Raw genomic sequence first — 14,492 nt, 5'->3', positions numbered from 1 at the left:
GCCTGCAAATGTTCAGTATATATGTACTCGTAAGAGATATTTTATCTAATATTAAATGGACGCACAGAACTTAGCGACGATGCACAGCAACCTGGACAACAAAACCCAGAGAATATTCCAAATGAAGTTAGAATACAAACTGCAATGGCAAACTATGGTCAAGTGCCAACAGATGTACAAATGCAAACTGCCATGTCAAATGACGCTGCGTTAGGTTTGCCACCATGGTATGCAAATATGAGATGGAAAGAGTTTTATACAAACCCTGAAGTGGGATATAAACAACTTTATGCAGATGACGCGAACACAGGAGTTGACCCAGAATATGTTTTCTACCAGAGGAGAAACAGAATGTATGAGCTCCAGTTAAAGAATGCTATGGAACTCAACAGGAAACGTAAGAACTAGGTGGACATTAGATTTTTTACATATAGTAAAATGGGTTTCTTCAGTAGTATTGGAAACTTCTTTCGAAATGTTGGAAGAGGTATATGGAATGGAATAAAAACCGTAGGAAGGAATTTGGAACGGAGTCAAAAAAATTGGTAAAAGAGTAGGTCAGTTCGTTGGTATTATACCTAAAGACCCTGAACCAGAAGAACAAGCTCCTGTTATACAACAGCCTGAACCTGCACCACAGTCTAGTTGGCAACCAAATCCAACACCTCAACCGTATTAAAAAATTATATTTTTACCGTTCGATAGTAGTTGTATATGAAACTAAGTTCTAAGTAAAACGCATGGTATAATGGAATTATTCTTTTTCTTCCATCTGTAGTAAACCATACTTGAAAGTCAATACTTCCACTTGGTGGTTCGTATAACTTTGTAGGTTTTCGTAAAAGTCATTTGCCAAGCATAAAAAGAGTTTTGGGCGCCAGAAAATGAAGCATGAACAATAATAGCAGCTGGGTCGAAAACATCTTTAAATAAATATGGTTCATCTCTTGCATATCGACTGTAAATATTTGCTAAAGGAAGTTCGACTTTCTGATTTAACATTCTTTGCAAATAATACCATGACATTGCAGTGAATTCTGTATATATTTGTTCGTCTTTCTTTGGATTGTCTTCGTAGATTTGAAATGACACTTGTGAATTTTGTTTGTCATATACAATTCTCACATAAAGTGTGCTCTCGGTATTTGCATATTCATCAGCATATTTTGCATAACATGAATTTATTTTATCTTCTATATTTTTTAACGCAGTCTGTAGAGAAGATGAAAGGTCAACTTGTATTAGCTCAATTTCTTCCCACATTTTTCGTTTCCCTTCAGATATATAATCTATATGAAACCTTACAATAAATGGAAAACTTTTATCTTCTACAGACACAAACTTCATTCTACGAAAGCCAATAGCTTTTGTGACAGATGGGTCTCTTAACCATCTTAATGGGTAGTCAAAACGATTAGCCTTCATGCTTTACGGTCTCTGTCTCAAACTTTTGACCGACATTAGTAAAAAGTTCATCTAATGGTTTAGTTGTAGCAACTCTTGAATTTTTTTTCTATTGAAGCTATTTTATCTAGAATAAAAATGTCAAATGAAACAGCGTCTATGAGAGAAATAAAACACAACCGACAACTCATTATACAAGCTCTAAATAAGAACACAACAAACTTTTCAAACTATTCTAAGATATCAGTCATTGAAAGAAGGAAACTTAAAACTGACATTAAACCCATTGACAGACGAGTTTCTATTTCAAGACAGTAAGAACCATACTGTTTGTATAAATCCAACAAAAGGAACTTTAAACGAGAAACCTATAGATGAACTTCTTTTGAAAGCAGATGTTGACAACAAAGCTGACAAAGAGTATGTAGACGATGCAATAGCAAAAGAAGAAGAAAGAGCTAACAAAGCTTATGCAACGAAAGAGGATGTTGAAAAGAAAGCAGATAAAACATATGTTGACGATGAGTTAGCATATCTGGCTAGTGGGTTAGTGAAGAAGGCAGATAAGGAATATGTGGATGAAAAAGATGAAAAAATTAAAGAAATGGTTGAATGGTACCATGAACGGACATCGAAGATTTTAGAAGGTAAAGCCAATACAGGGTGGGTTTCAGGATGTTTAGACCTTAAAGCCGACAAGAACCATACACATACCATTGCAAATATTACAAACTTACAAGAAACCTTAAACAGGAAAAGTGACGTTGGACATACACATACCATTGCAAATATTGCAAACTTACAAGAAAAGTTAGATGACAAAGCTGACAAGAACCATACACATACAAGTTTTACAACTGTTGCTATAGAAAGTATTGAAGGAACGGTTGAAGAAACTGTGGGATGCATTATATTGTAAACCTCCTAACTTTCCACAAGGTTTAACATCGGATGACGACATAACGACGATGAGAAACATTAGATGTAAAGATGTTTATGTCATGAAGGATGAACATAATATTAAATTCACTGCTCAAGATTTATATGACAAGAAAGCAGACAAAAACAGAGCTTCAAACATTAAAGACAGAAATACTTCAAACATTATATCCTATAGGCTCTATTTATACGTCAATGAACTCTACCAGACCAGAAGTAGTACTTGGTTTTGGAACTTGGACTCAAATACTCGAAAGTTTTTTGTATTGTGCACACACTCCAAAGAAAACAGGTGGAAGTAAAACGATATCTGTCGACAACTTGCCACCACATAGTCATTCTGGTACAACAAACTTTTCTGGCGACCATAGCCACTCATTAAGAGACCACCCATTATACAACTCAGAGTATGAAGCTGGCTATGACGTTTTATCTCCAGATTATAACCATTCAGCAAAAAAGACTTTTCGACAAAACTGAACCAGGAGGAAACCACCAACATACTTTTACAACAACATCTACAGGACTAGGTAAAAAATACATGCCACCTTACATGACAGTTTGTGCATGGTATAGAAATGCTTAGTCGTCATTTTCAACTTCTTTAGCATATTCGTCAGGAGTTGTCTTATATTTGTTAGGAACTGTCTTTGAAAGTATACCACCTTGAACTTTGACAAGTTTTGAAACGAGGTCTGACAATAGTCGTTTTATCTTCTGCTTGCAGTCTGTACATTTTGCCATGTTTGCCTAAAACTTCATAATATTCTCTTGTATACTTTCTTCTATTTTTACGAACACGAATGCGAGTACCTGTCGAGTTCCCATTGTTGTCATAGTCAATAGTATTTTCATATGGGTCGCGTTTAGGTATTTCTATTTTTACTTTGTCACCTTTCTGAAGTTTGAAGCCCGGCATTCTTTCTTGTTTGTCTCTTTTGACTAAATTGTTAAATATATAGTCTTTCTCTAAGTCAGGGTTGTTTTTCATTTCTTCGGGGGAGTGGTTTCCCAAACCTTTTTGTTTACGGCTATTGTAAATATTTAAAACTTGTCTCATCTTTGCCATGGAGAAATGTCTATACTTGTCGTCATATGACATTTCATTTACTTCACCACCTTGTGGTTGATTTAAGTCTCTTAAGATTTTTATACAACTGTCAATGACACCAAGAGCAGAATGGTTTTGGTCGACAATGAAATATTGGTTTACATTTTTTGAACGCAGATAGTTTTTTACATCATCTGATTTGAAAGAACTTTCACAGTCAGATGTCAGTTTTGTTGGATGGTATTTGTCAACGAATATTGTCAAAGCTGCTAAGATATCTAAAATAGCTTTGGACTGTAATGGTATGGCTTCACAGTATCTTGTGTTTTGACCGACAAATATTAGCCAGTATGGTGGTCCATCTTCTCTATACCTCGGAATGTTTTCCAAGATATCCATAAACCAAGCATTTGGTGTTGAACTAAAGATTTTTATCATGAGTGCTTTCTTTGTCGCTTTAGAAACATAGGGGTCCTTGTTCGGATTCGTCATTTTTTAACCCATAAGAAATGGGTTTATTTGGCGCATTAGCAGGAGTTGCATCCAGATTTTTGCCCGCAGTGGGAACAATAGCCAGAGGTGCATTTGGAATTGGAAGGAAGATTTTGAGTACATTAGGTATACTGAAAGAGAAAGCGCAACCTATTATACAAACCGTACAGAAAGGTTGGGAGGTAGCACGAGATGCAGCAAATCTTATTCCAAATCCTGAAACAAGAGGAAAAGTTCAAGGATGGATGGACAATGTAGGAAGACAAGCAGGAAACTATTATAACAAAGCAAATGACTACTATAACCAAGCAGGACACTATATGGACCAAGGTGAAAGATTCTTTAACAGAGGATATAACCATGCACAACAGTGGGTAAACAACAACCAACCTCAACCGCCTCAAACGTGGGGAATGTAAAGTTTTTTACTGAGATGAAATGAACAATACAGCATTGAGACAAATGGGTTCAAGATGGATTTGTCGACTTCCAGCAGTTACACAACCACGTGTTTGTCAAGTTCTTCCTATACCTCAGGAAGTTTTAGACCGACTTAAAAAACCTAAACAACCAGTTGAAAACAAAACAAACTAAAATTTTTACTGAGATGAAATGACCGAAGAAGTTGAAACGGTAGATTTGACACCACAAACAAAAAGTTCAGAACCATTGTCAAAACCTGTCAAAGAACTTACAGATGAAGAGAAAAATTCAATAATAGAAAGTGCCAGGTCTGGAAATACAAACCCTAACTATAAAGTCACTTTTCATAGAAATGGAACGGCTAGTATCTCAAAAAAGAAACAGACTCTCACAAATAAAATATTGAAGTCTGAAGGAGCTTTCGAGACAACAGATGGAAAAGTTTACTTCACTGACCAACAGTTCATTATAGAACATCTCATTGACTTAGAGTCGAAATATTCTAAACTTTACAACAAACACAAAAAGTTGAAAGGAAAACAAAAACAAATGGCATATGATATTTATGAAGATGTTGACGACACAACCATACCTGCAAGTGAGGTAAAGTCAGAGGAACCAAAAAGTGACGAAAAACCGATAGAAGAAGGTGAGCCAAAAACTGAAGATAAACCAAAAACAAAGGTTAGTTTTCAAACTAAACCAAGTCAACCTTCATTAGCTGGTATGGGTTGGCGTCAAAGACTTATGGCAGCAGGTAGTTATGTAAAGTAAAGAGAAAAAATATATTTTTTTATTTTTATAAAAATGCCCCCATATAGAATGGATAGAAAATCTGCTAGAATAAAAGCAGAGTTGCAAAGATATGGTTGGAGAGTTTCGAAGAAGTTTAAATATAGGAAGGGAAGACCCATAAAAGTCTATGACAAACTGGCTGGTCTGACCTATGAGATGGACTTAAAAACAGCGCGAACCAACTATCCAAACAGATTAGAGAGGTTAGAAGAAGAACGTCTTATGAACTTGCCTTTCAATGTTAGTGAGCCTCAAGTTGAAGGACACGACGGCTTTGCCAGATTCTACTGGAAACATGACGAACAATTGCATCCTTTGAGAAGGAAAAAAGGAAAAGGTGAAGACAAACATGCTCCCATGGAAAGAACAAGATATGCATATGAAAAGTACCGTGAAGTTAGAAGTCAAATTACATCTGGTCGAACCTTTACAGTAAACTTTGACGAAGGAAAGAACAAAGAAGGCTTCATGGGAGTACTTGCTGCAATTCAAGATGGAAATAAGAAAGGATACAATCTCAGACTAACCGTAACAGATTTGGACGGTCATATATACTATGCGCATGGCAATGTCACAACAGCTGCAATGCTTCTTGACGCTTTCAAGACTACAAAGAGAGAACAAATGGTTGACTCCGACTCAGACATCCTGAATGCAATTGAAGGAATTGCAAGTGTAAAATTTGAATGGTACCAACCGAACCCTCAAGCAGTCAGACAACATGCTGGATACTTCCCGTTCATAAATAAGTCTGACATTGACTTGACAAGGTATGGAATTTACAATTCAATTGAAACAATTGTCAATGAACCTTGCATTCTTACATGTCTCAGGAACTCTGGTCTTGTTTCAGAAGAGAAAATGAAGTATCTTGAGTCATGTGTGAAGACAAGGTACATGCTCAGAGGTCAATTGGCAAAAATTGCACCGTTGGCAAATGTCAATATCCGAGTCAACATACCGACTGAGAAAGGTTCTTCACATGACGACTATGTTGTTGACAAAGACTTACCATGGTTGAAGATTGTAATTGTCCACAACCACTTCATGTTGAACGAAAGTCTTACAAACCCATTCTTTGGTAAAAGTAAGTGCAACATTGTCAGAGCTGTAAACATTCTTTTCGAGAAAGGTTTGTTGGAACCAATTCCAGATGACAAGCTGACAGAAAGTTTTGTACCAAAAGACGAAACAAACTTTTCACTGTTAGCAAGACCAAAAGTTGTTCCAGACAAAGTTCTAGTACAAAAGAAGTACACAGTTCCAAAAGGAGTTGGATTGTTCGGATACCAACCTGAACCAGAAGAACTTCCAATGAGGTTGCAAGAACTTCAAGATGCTATAAACAAACTTCCATTGAGAAATCCAATTGACGTCAAATTGTATTGGAGAGCATCTGAGTTAGGTCAGAAGGTTTTATATGAAACAGGTTGCTTCGACGATGTTTATGAGATAACAGGAGAAGTTTCTCAGAAGATAAGAGACTCACTTGAATTTCCACGAACTGGTCCGATTGGATGCGACAAGTTCGACTCAGATGAAAAGATATACTATGTCGACCTTAACGCTGCGTACATGAGGTTCGTCCAATATATCCCGACTGGAATTCCAAACGAAGACGGTGAGTTCCCAGGAAGGAACTATACAGTTGGAAAAGTCATACAACAACTATATGATATTAGGAAAGCTTCAAACCCCAAACTTGCAATGACACTCAAATTGCTTATGAATTCGACATGGGGATATTCCATTAAAAAACCTCAAGAGATGAAGAGTAAACATTATGAGAAGGTCGACAACTTTGTTGAAAGGTTCTCCCCTTTTGTTTTGAAGTACGAATTCACTCAAGGTCAAAGTGGCTTAGTAACCACATTAAAACCTATTGTCGAACATTGGTCTTACCCTCAGTTCGCAAAAGCAGTCCTTGACAACTACAACAAATTCTTCTCCGAAGTCAAATCGAAAGTTGTGGTTTACTATGAGAACATTGACGCACTCATGACGAACGAAGAAGGGTACAACAAACTCATTGAAATGGGTTTAGTCGGTGAAAAGATGGGCTGTTTTAAGCTAGACAAGGTATTTTCCGAAGTTCATGTTCTCTCCAAGCGAAAGTACTGGGCTGTTAAAGAAGATGGTGAAATAGTTAAACATTGCATGAAGTAAAACGTTGCATGAAGTAAAACATTGCATACCATTTTAAAACATTTTTTAAAACAGTATATTTTTACATATATTAAATGTTTCAGGTTGAAAAACAAAGAACAAAAGTAGCAGATACAAAACCGTTAGACTATATCTTTACAAACGCCGGTAGGACTATATCAGATGAGGAAATTTCATCCCGTTCATACAGGTTTGACTATCCAATTCGTTGGCTTCAAAGTCCTTCAGATGCAAAGGCAATAGGATTTAGAAGAGTTTTGTTTTCAAATAGAACTAACGCTTTTATGTTTGCAGTATATTTTCATGGGCAGTATGAAGGTTCTGATGGTCTAATAGACAAATTTGACGAAATGAGAATCTTTACAGTTCGTTCAGACGAAAGTCTTGAGAAAACTCTAAATGACTTTCAAACTCAAATAAACAAATACTACTGGGAATTTCAAGAAAAATACGACTCTTTACTAAATGGAACATACTATCTGAAACTAGAATATGACAAGATGAACTCCACAGTTTCATTTCAAAGGATTGAAATTAACCCTCGAAGAAGTACACAGTTTTTATTTTGGGAAGTAGACAAACGTTCTTGGGCGCAATTTCTTCGGTTACTAAACCAGAACGAACCATTACCACCTGACGGTCCGTTTAAATTTATACGCCCACCAACAGATTTGACAGTTTATAAAAACGTGTTTGACCCTCAAAATGTTATATGTCATGCAAGTTTCAGTTCAAGCAACAATAGTTTTCTATGTATTGGTAAGGACTTTTATGACTTTGCTTCTAAATTCTACGAACCACCTAGTAACAGTTTCTCTGACTTTCAAGTTTGGTTTACAACAAACGGTGTGCAGCATATTATACCATTGTACTACGACTTTTATCTCGAATTGTCTTTCATATACAACTACGGAAAAGTGCTGAAAAAGTATTGAAAAATATATTTTGGTTGAAAAAATACGGTGGAGCCAAAAGTGGCTCGACCTCAAAACAAGCATTTTGTGAAGAATATACCAACCCGCGGAAAACAGCGGGTTGCTTTTTATACAAAATTCAACAGGTAAATTTTCATGAATTTCCTTAAGACAGAAAAAAATAAAACTAACTTTATTTTTTTTAAGTTTGGTCATCCTTCACTGTATGACAAATATACTATATTTTACTTAAAAATATGCAAGCGGCTCATAGCTCAGTGGTATGGGCTACCTCGTTACAGGCGTCGAAGACCTCGGTTCAAATCCCGATTCGCGCAAGTTTTTTCCTTTTATGCAGTGAAATTTCATGTACATAGGTTACTTTGGTGTTAGACCCTAGTGAAGAAAATAGAACGATATAAGTTTACATTTGTAAGGTTACTTTGGTGTTAGACCCTAGTGAAGAAAATAGAACGATAGGAGTTTACATTTGTAAAGTTGGACGATAAAAATCTCTGCTACTAGCAGTACTGCTACTGACAGTAAAAGTACTGCTACTGTCAGTAAAAGTACTGCTACTGTCAGTAAAAGTACTGCTACTGTCAGTAAAAGTACTGCTACCGTCAGTAAAAAGGAAAATTTGAGAGGGTTTTCGACGATAAAGTACTGCTACTGTCAGTAAAAGTACTGCTACTGTCAGTAAAAGTACTGCTACTGTCAGAAAAAGTACTGCTACTGTCAGTAAAAGTACTGCTACTGTCAGAAAAAGTACTGCTACTGTCAGTAAAAGTACTGCTACTGTCAGTAGCAGTACTGCTAGTAGCAGAGATTTTTATCGTTGGTGGTCCGACGGTTAAGCCACAAACGAATGTCCGACGGTTAAGCCACAAACGAATGTCCGACGTCCCACCAAAAAATATTTTTTATTTTTATTGTAAGAACTGAAAATGACAGTCGAAGCAAAAACGTTCACGAACAAATCTAATGGCGAAACATTCACAAAAGGCACTTACAACGGTATTGAAGTCTTACGTAGAGACAAGGATGGTTATATAAATGCAACAAATATGTGTCAGCAGTTTAGGAAAGACTTTAGAAAGTTGTTGGAAAATAAGTCCTGGGAAGAGTATTATACGGCATTTTGTGAAGAATATACCAACCGTCGGAATTCCGACGGTTGCTTTTTATACAAAGTTCATGCAGGAATTCCTGATGAAATCAAACAGGTTAGAGGAACGTATGTAGACCCAAGACTCGTAAACTATATAGCAATGTGGGCTTCTCCAAAATATTGTATAGCAGTTGGAAAAATTATGGACTCCATAGACAAGAAAGTTCATGAGAAATTAGATGAAGAAGAACTTGAAGATACAGTAGAGAATGCTAAACCTTTGTTCGAACAAGAAGTTAGAAAAATGCATGAAAAACAAATAGAACATGAACGTGAGATATGTTCTGGTTATAGAGATTCTCCATACGAACTAGACCAATGGGAACAAGAAGATTTAAAGAGAGAATTTAGAGAATATGAACTCGCTAAGATAACATTAGAAGCTGCAGAAAAGAAGTTAAAAGCTTGGGGTCGTTTTGTACAAAAATATTGTGAGTAAATGAACCATTTTTTTCGACAAAAATATATTTTAGGGTAGATGGTTAGATCTAACCTGTCTTCTACCCTCTTTTCTACCCTCTTGAATTTTCATGACTTCTTCGTAAATGTTTTGTCAAGACTTCTTCATAAATGTTTTGTCATGAATTTCATCGTAATGAGTGTAAATGACCCAAAAATATATTTTAGGGTAGATGGTTAGATCTAACCTGTCTTCTACCCTCTTTTCTACCCTCTTGAATTTTCATGATTTCATCGTAAATGTTTTGTCATGAATTTCATCGTAAATGTTTTGTCATGATTTCATCGTAAATGTTTTGTCAAGACTTCTTCGTACATGTTTTCTAACCTCATGAATTTTCCCGAAATAAAAAATAAAGTTAGTTTTTTTAAAAAAATATTTTTTATTTTTATTGTAAGAACATGTTAGCAACAACAGCACCAAACTCGTTAGTCATGAACCCAACTTCAATGTTAGTAGAGATGAAAAGCTTCATTCCTTCTTCATATACTTTCGAAACAGAAATCCAGAAGATAAAGCAAGAACTTCTCCAAGGAGATTTAGATTGCACTGCAAAAGATGAAACAGATGAAGAATATCTTTATGAAATGCAGGATATTATTGACCATCTACCTAAACTTCCTGAAATCCAACAACAAAAGCTTACTATTCCAGAATTCGATGAAATAGAAGTCAAAGCAACTGACTCAGTAGAAATAAAGAAGTTCATACGAAAGGTTAACTATGAGTTTCTTGGATTTCATTGCAACCACAAAGTCATGGACAAAGATTGCGATATGGTATATAAGAACATCTCTGACATATACAAATCTGGGGAGTTTAAGACCTACGACAACTTTGTTTCGTTAGTTGCTGAATGTGTATGGCAGATAAGAGATAAAGATAGAAGAGGTAAGATATGGAATGAACAGATAAAACCCGCAACTTTTGAGTTAAAGAGAGCAATTGACGCCTTAGTCATACTAGCAGGTAAGGTTTCAGAATATAACGCAAAAATGAACCCGCAATGTTCAAAATGTAAGGCAGCAATTAGGAAATATAACTACTCCGTCAAAGAGATAGAACGTATGAGAAACGACTATGCTGACTTAAAGAGGGAGGCAGAGAAACCAGCAGAAGATAAAATGGACATGTTGACATTTCTAAACAAAAACTATCCAACAGCTGACGATTTCCTTCTTTCAGATGTCAAGAAGAAATATAAAGAAACCTTCGGCATTGTTAAAACATTCGATGTACTGACAGAAGAAATAGAAGCTACGAAATTGTTTAGAATTTCACGAATTCACAATGTTTACCATGTAAAACGCTTATAAAATAACTGGGGTAGAAAAGAGGGTAGAAGACAGGTTAGATCTAACCTTCTACCCTAAATTATATTTTTGGGTCCTTTACGCTCATTACGAAGAAGTCTTGACAAAACATGTACGATGAAGTCTTGACAAAACATGTACGATGAAGTCTTGACAAAACATGTACGATGAAGTCTTGACAAAACATGTACGATGAAGTCTTGACAAAACATGTACGATGAAGTCTTGACAAAACATGTACGATGAAGTCTTGACAAAACATGTACGATGAAATCATGAAAATTCAAGAGGGTAGAAAAGAGGGTAGAGAACAGGTTAGATCTAACCTTCTACCCTAAAATATATTTTTATTGAATTCAGCACAAAAATCTGAGTAAAATGGCATAAGATTGCTACCCTCGAAAACAGTGAAGAACAGCGAGTACGTTAAAAAACTTAGTCGCCAAAACTCTATGAAATCATGAATTTCCTTAAGATAGAAAAAATAAAGTTAGTTTTTTATAAAATATTTTTTTATCCTGTATATAAGAAACAGATATGTCAACAACAGAGAACACAACAACAGTTATAGTCCATGAAGCTATAAATGAAGAATACGAGTACATACAGTATAACAAACAGTTACGTCTCATTCGTTCGGTCAAAGACGATATGTACCAAATGCAAAGTATTTTGACAGCATGTTTTGCACCAGATACTAAGAAACCACAAGACTGGTTTGAATTAGATAGCACTCATGAACTCCTCAGTGAGTTTGAACATGTAGAACTTAAAAAGATGTACCAAGACAGACAAAACTTACCATCACATCTAAAAGGTATATATGTTCATAAGTTCCTAGTTAGTTCAATAGCAATGTGGGCTTCACCTCGTTATGCAATCTACATACTTATGCTACTTGACGAACTTTGTACAAAGCAGAGAGAAGATATGATGAAAGAAGACAAAAGCATTCAGAAAAGAATACCACGTTCGGTACCAAAAGGAAAGGAAAAGAACTATAAGTATATGATTTATACTGAAGAGATGGAAAATGAAGAAGACAGAGATATGGTTATGTTGCATTTAGTCAGAAGAAACAACAAAAGCTTTTACGACCTTGCTAAGATTTACAAATCTGACAGAAATTGGTTCTATCGCGAAAACTTACCGATTTCAATGACACCGAATGAAGATGTGAAACAAATAGTTCAAGATACGTTACCTCAAACACACTATGATATTAAAGGTTGTACAATTCTTACATTCAAAGAAGACTTACCGCTACTGAAGGAAAAAATAACAGAGTATTTTGACAACTTCAAACAAGCAGAGTAGATGAACCATTTATTTTTCAAGCTTGACTTCAGATGGCTCAGGTAGCTCTAAAAGGTAAATTGTCTTGTCAAATCCTTCTGGCATTCCGAGTCCTTCCTTCCGACATTCCAAGTTCTTCCTTCCGACATTCCAAGTCCTTCCCGACAACTGGAAAAAAATTTCCCGACAACTGGAAAAAAAATTCCCGACAACAGGAAAAATTTTTCCTGTTGTTCGTCCGTAAACCATTCAAATTTTCGAAAATTGAGAACTTTTTGGTCGAACGACAGAAAAAATTTTTCCTTCAGACAGGAAAAAAATTTCCCGACAACTGGAAAAAAATTTCCCGACAACAGGAAAAGTTCTTCCATCCGACAGGACACAAACGAATGTCCGACGTTCCTCTTCCTGAATGTCTTCCAAAGCCAGAAGAACCGACAGCCCCAGCACCACAACAGACTTACTAAGACTAAACACTTAGATTTTTCAAGCTTGACTTTTTACAATTTGAACTTTGTTTGCGTAGATATGAATTCTGAAAGAAGTATGAGGGTCTTGTATGACTTTGTACTTCTCCCATAGTTCATGTCTGTCAAACTTACCTGCCATGGACTCTTTCATAAGTTCCATGAAATCGTCTTCGGACAATCCAGGGAAAAGTATAATGTCAGTAAGTATTCTCTTTACATCCTTACTTAAACTCTTTGCTGTCTGTACACAAATGACAACTGAGATGTTAAAGTGTCTGAGCTTCTTAAGAATTCGACACATATCTTGTTCTCTATTCTTTAACAAAGGATGAGAAGCAAAGTCATCTAAGATAAGAAGACATCTATGAGGGTATGTCTTCCAATCGTAAGATTGCAATTTCTTCGAAATGTATTCTATCTCTTTCTGTTTGTTTCTGAAGTGTTTCTTCTCTAATATTCTCTGCATTTCCTCATTTGGGTCTTTAAACTTCGAATTTATATACTCATTTATAGCATTGTACTTCAAAACTCTTCTTTGGTACTTCTTTATCCAATCTAACAACTCAGTATCCTTTATACATACTAACTTAGACTTCTTTATAATATCTTTGAACGAATTGACGGTTTGGTCAAATTGACCAGAAGTACTACAAATAACAACTAACTCATAGAATGGGTTCTTCTCATCTAGTTCTTGTTGTTGTGCAGCCATTTTAAGATAAGTGAAAGTCTTACCCGACCCAGGTGGTGCAATTAGACCTGTTATACCATTCTGAGCAAATAAGAACTTGTCATGTATAGGCTTTATCTGAGCATTTTCTAACTTCCTCTTGTTCTGTTTAAAACATTCTCAAATTTCTTGTCAATGTCAGCAAACTTTTTTTCTAACATATTTTTAGAAAAATTAAAATTTTTATCTTTTAGAAAATGTCTAGCGATTTCGCTATCTATATTCGAGACAAGCTTTTTGACAGCAAAACATCTGTCGACCATAAAATCTTACATAGTGTAAACAAGAAAGGTGAATTTGTTCTAAAGTTCTGTTTCTGGGAATATGACAAGAACCATAAAACATTAAGCAGAGCAGTCTTAAAATTTGTCAATGACAGACTTGTTGACAGAGATGACGCCGATTGGAAAGATGAAGTCCAACAAAAGTTCTTAGAATGCAAAGAAGACACATGCGCTGTTCTTGAAGATGAAATAGAAAACAGAATAGATGAGCTATTAAAGGACAAAGAACTTTTACAGAAATATGGTTCGGAGAAATTTGACATAACTCCACAGAGAAGAAGAAGAAGAGAGAAAGAAAAGAAAAGAAGAAAAAGAAAGTAGAAGAAGAGAAGAAAGAACCTGAACCAGTTCCAGAGAAAAAGAAATTTGACATGAAAATAAAATTTTATTTTAGAAATTTGCTGGTCAATGTCAATGTTCTCTTCCTCTTAGGGCAAACACTGGCTTAGACTCTAAAATCTTTTACCCAATTTACCTTGAACTTCAAACTATCTTAGACTCATAATATTCATAGTCGTCTGCTTCTTTGGTTCATAAGGTATAACAAGTTTGTATGCTTTTACCTTCTTCGAGTTTTGAGAACT

At 35.6% G+C, this 14,492-nt stretch overlaps 9 protein-coding genes and 2 pseudogenes across 11 annotated transcripts, besides 1 other annotated feature; 10 read left to right on the top strand and 1 right to left on the bottom strand.

Annotated features, from left to right (window-relative positions):
• Positions 1–14,492: part of a mobile genetic element that runs on past both edges of the window.
• TVAGG3_0531800 (uncharacterized protein) lies at positions 3,904–4,305 on the top strand (the record flags this gene model as incomplete). The annotated part of the gene is made up of 1 exon (XM_051237611.1): positions 3,904–4,305. One exon carries the CDS (start codon positions 3,904–3,906, stop codon positions 4,303–4,305), a length of 402 nt encoding a protein of 133 aa, XP_051095435.1.
• TVAGG3_0531790 (uncharacterized protein) lies at positions 4,325–4,480 on the top strand (the record flags this gene model as incomplete). The annotated part of the gene is made up of 1 exon (XM_051237610.1): positions 4,325–4,480. One exon carries the CDS (start codon positions 4,325–4,327, stop codon positions 4,478–4,480), a length of 156 nt encoding a protein of 51 aa, XP_051095434.1.
• TVAGG3_0531780 (phage tail repeat-like family) lies at positions 4,499–5,083 on the top strand (the record flags this gene model as incomplete). Its single annotated transcript, XM_051237609.1, has 1 exon — positions 4,499–5,083. One exon carries the CDS (start codon positions 4,499–4,501, stop codon positions 5,081–5,083), a length of 585 nt encoding a protein of 194 aa, XP_051095433.1.
• TVAGG3_0531770 (uncharacterized protein) lies at positions 5,132–7,270 on the top strand (the record flags this gene model as incomplete). The annotated part of the gene is made up of 1 exon (XM_051237608.1): positions 5,132–7,270. The coding sequence occupies one exon, from the start codon at positions 5,132–5,134 to the stop codon at positions 7,268–7,270; it is 2,139 nt and encodes a 712-aa protein (XP_051095432.1).
• On the top strand, positions 7,345–8,205 carry TVAGG3_0531760 (uncharacterized protein; the record flags this gene model as incomplete). The annotated part of the gene is made up of 1 exon (XM_051237607.1): positions 7,345–8,205. The coding sequence occupies one exon, from the start codon at positions 7,345–7,347 to the stop codon at positions 8,203–8,205; it is 861 nt and encodes a 286-aa protein (XP_051095431.1).
• On the top strand, positions 9,132–9,794 carry TVAGG3_0531750 (uncharacterized protein; the record flags this gene model as incomplete). The annotated part of the gene is made up of 1 exon (XM_051237606.1): positions 9,132–9,794. One exon carries the CDS (start codon positions 9,132–9,134, stop codon positions 9,792–9,794), a length of 663 nt encoding a protein of 220 aa, XP_051095430.1.
• Positions 10,217–11,131, top strand: TVAGG3_0531740 (organellar and viral DNA polymerase type B; the record flags this gene model as incomplete). Its single annotated transcript, XM_001581956.1, has 1 exon — positions 10,217–11,131. The coding sequence occupies one exon, from the start codon at positions 10,217–10,219 to the stop codon at positions 11,129–11,131; it is 915 nt and encodes a 304-aa protein (XP_001582006.1).
• Positions 11,666–12,445, top strand: TVAGG3_0531730 (KilA, N-terminal/APSES-type HTH, DNA-binding family; the record flags this gene model as incomplete). The annotated part of the gene is made up of 1 exon (XM_051237605.1): positions 11,666–12,445. The coding sequence occupies one exon, from the start codon at positions 11,666–11,668 to the stop codon at positions 12,443–12,445; it is 780 nt and encodes a 259-aa protein (XP_051095429.1).
• Positions 12,478–12,891, top strand: TVAGG3_0531720 (uncharacterized protein; the record flags this gene model as incomplete). Its single annotated transcript, XM_051237604.1, has 1 exon — positions 12,478–12,891. The coding sequence occupies one exon, from the start codon at positions 12,478–12,480 to the stop codon at positions 12,889–12,891; it is 414 nt and encodes a 137-aa protein (XP_051095428.1).
• Positions 12,911–13,785, bottom strand: TVAGG3_0531710 (annotated as a pseudogene). The gene has a single exon. A coding segment is annotated over exon 1 (875 nt).
• TVAGG3_0531700 lies at positions 13,822–14,285 on the top strand (annotated as a pseudogene). Its single transcript has one exon. A coding segment is annotated over exon 1 (464 nt).

Source organism: Trichomonas vaginalis, chromosome II (assembly GCF_026262505.1).
Source record: "Trichomonas vaginalis G3 chromosome II, whole genome shotgun sequence".
In the NCBI taxonomy this organism is placed as follows: Eukaryota; Parabasalia; order Trichomonadida; family Trichomonadidae; genus Trichomonas; species Trichomonas vaginalis.
This window is presented reverse-complemented; position numbering and strand designations above follow the sequence as displayed.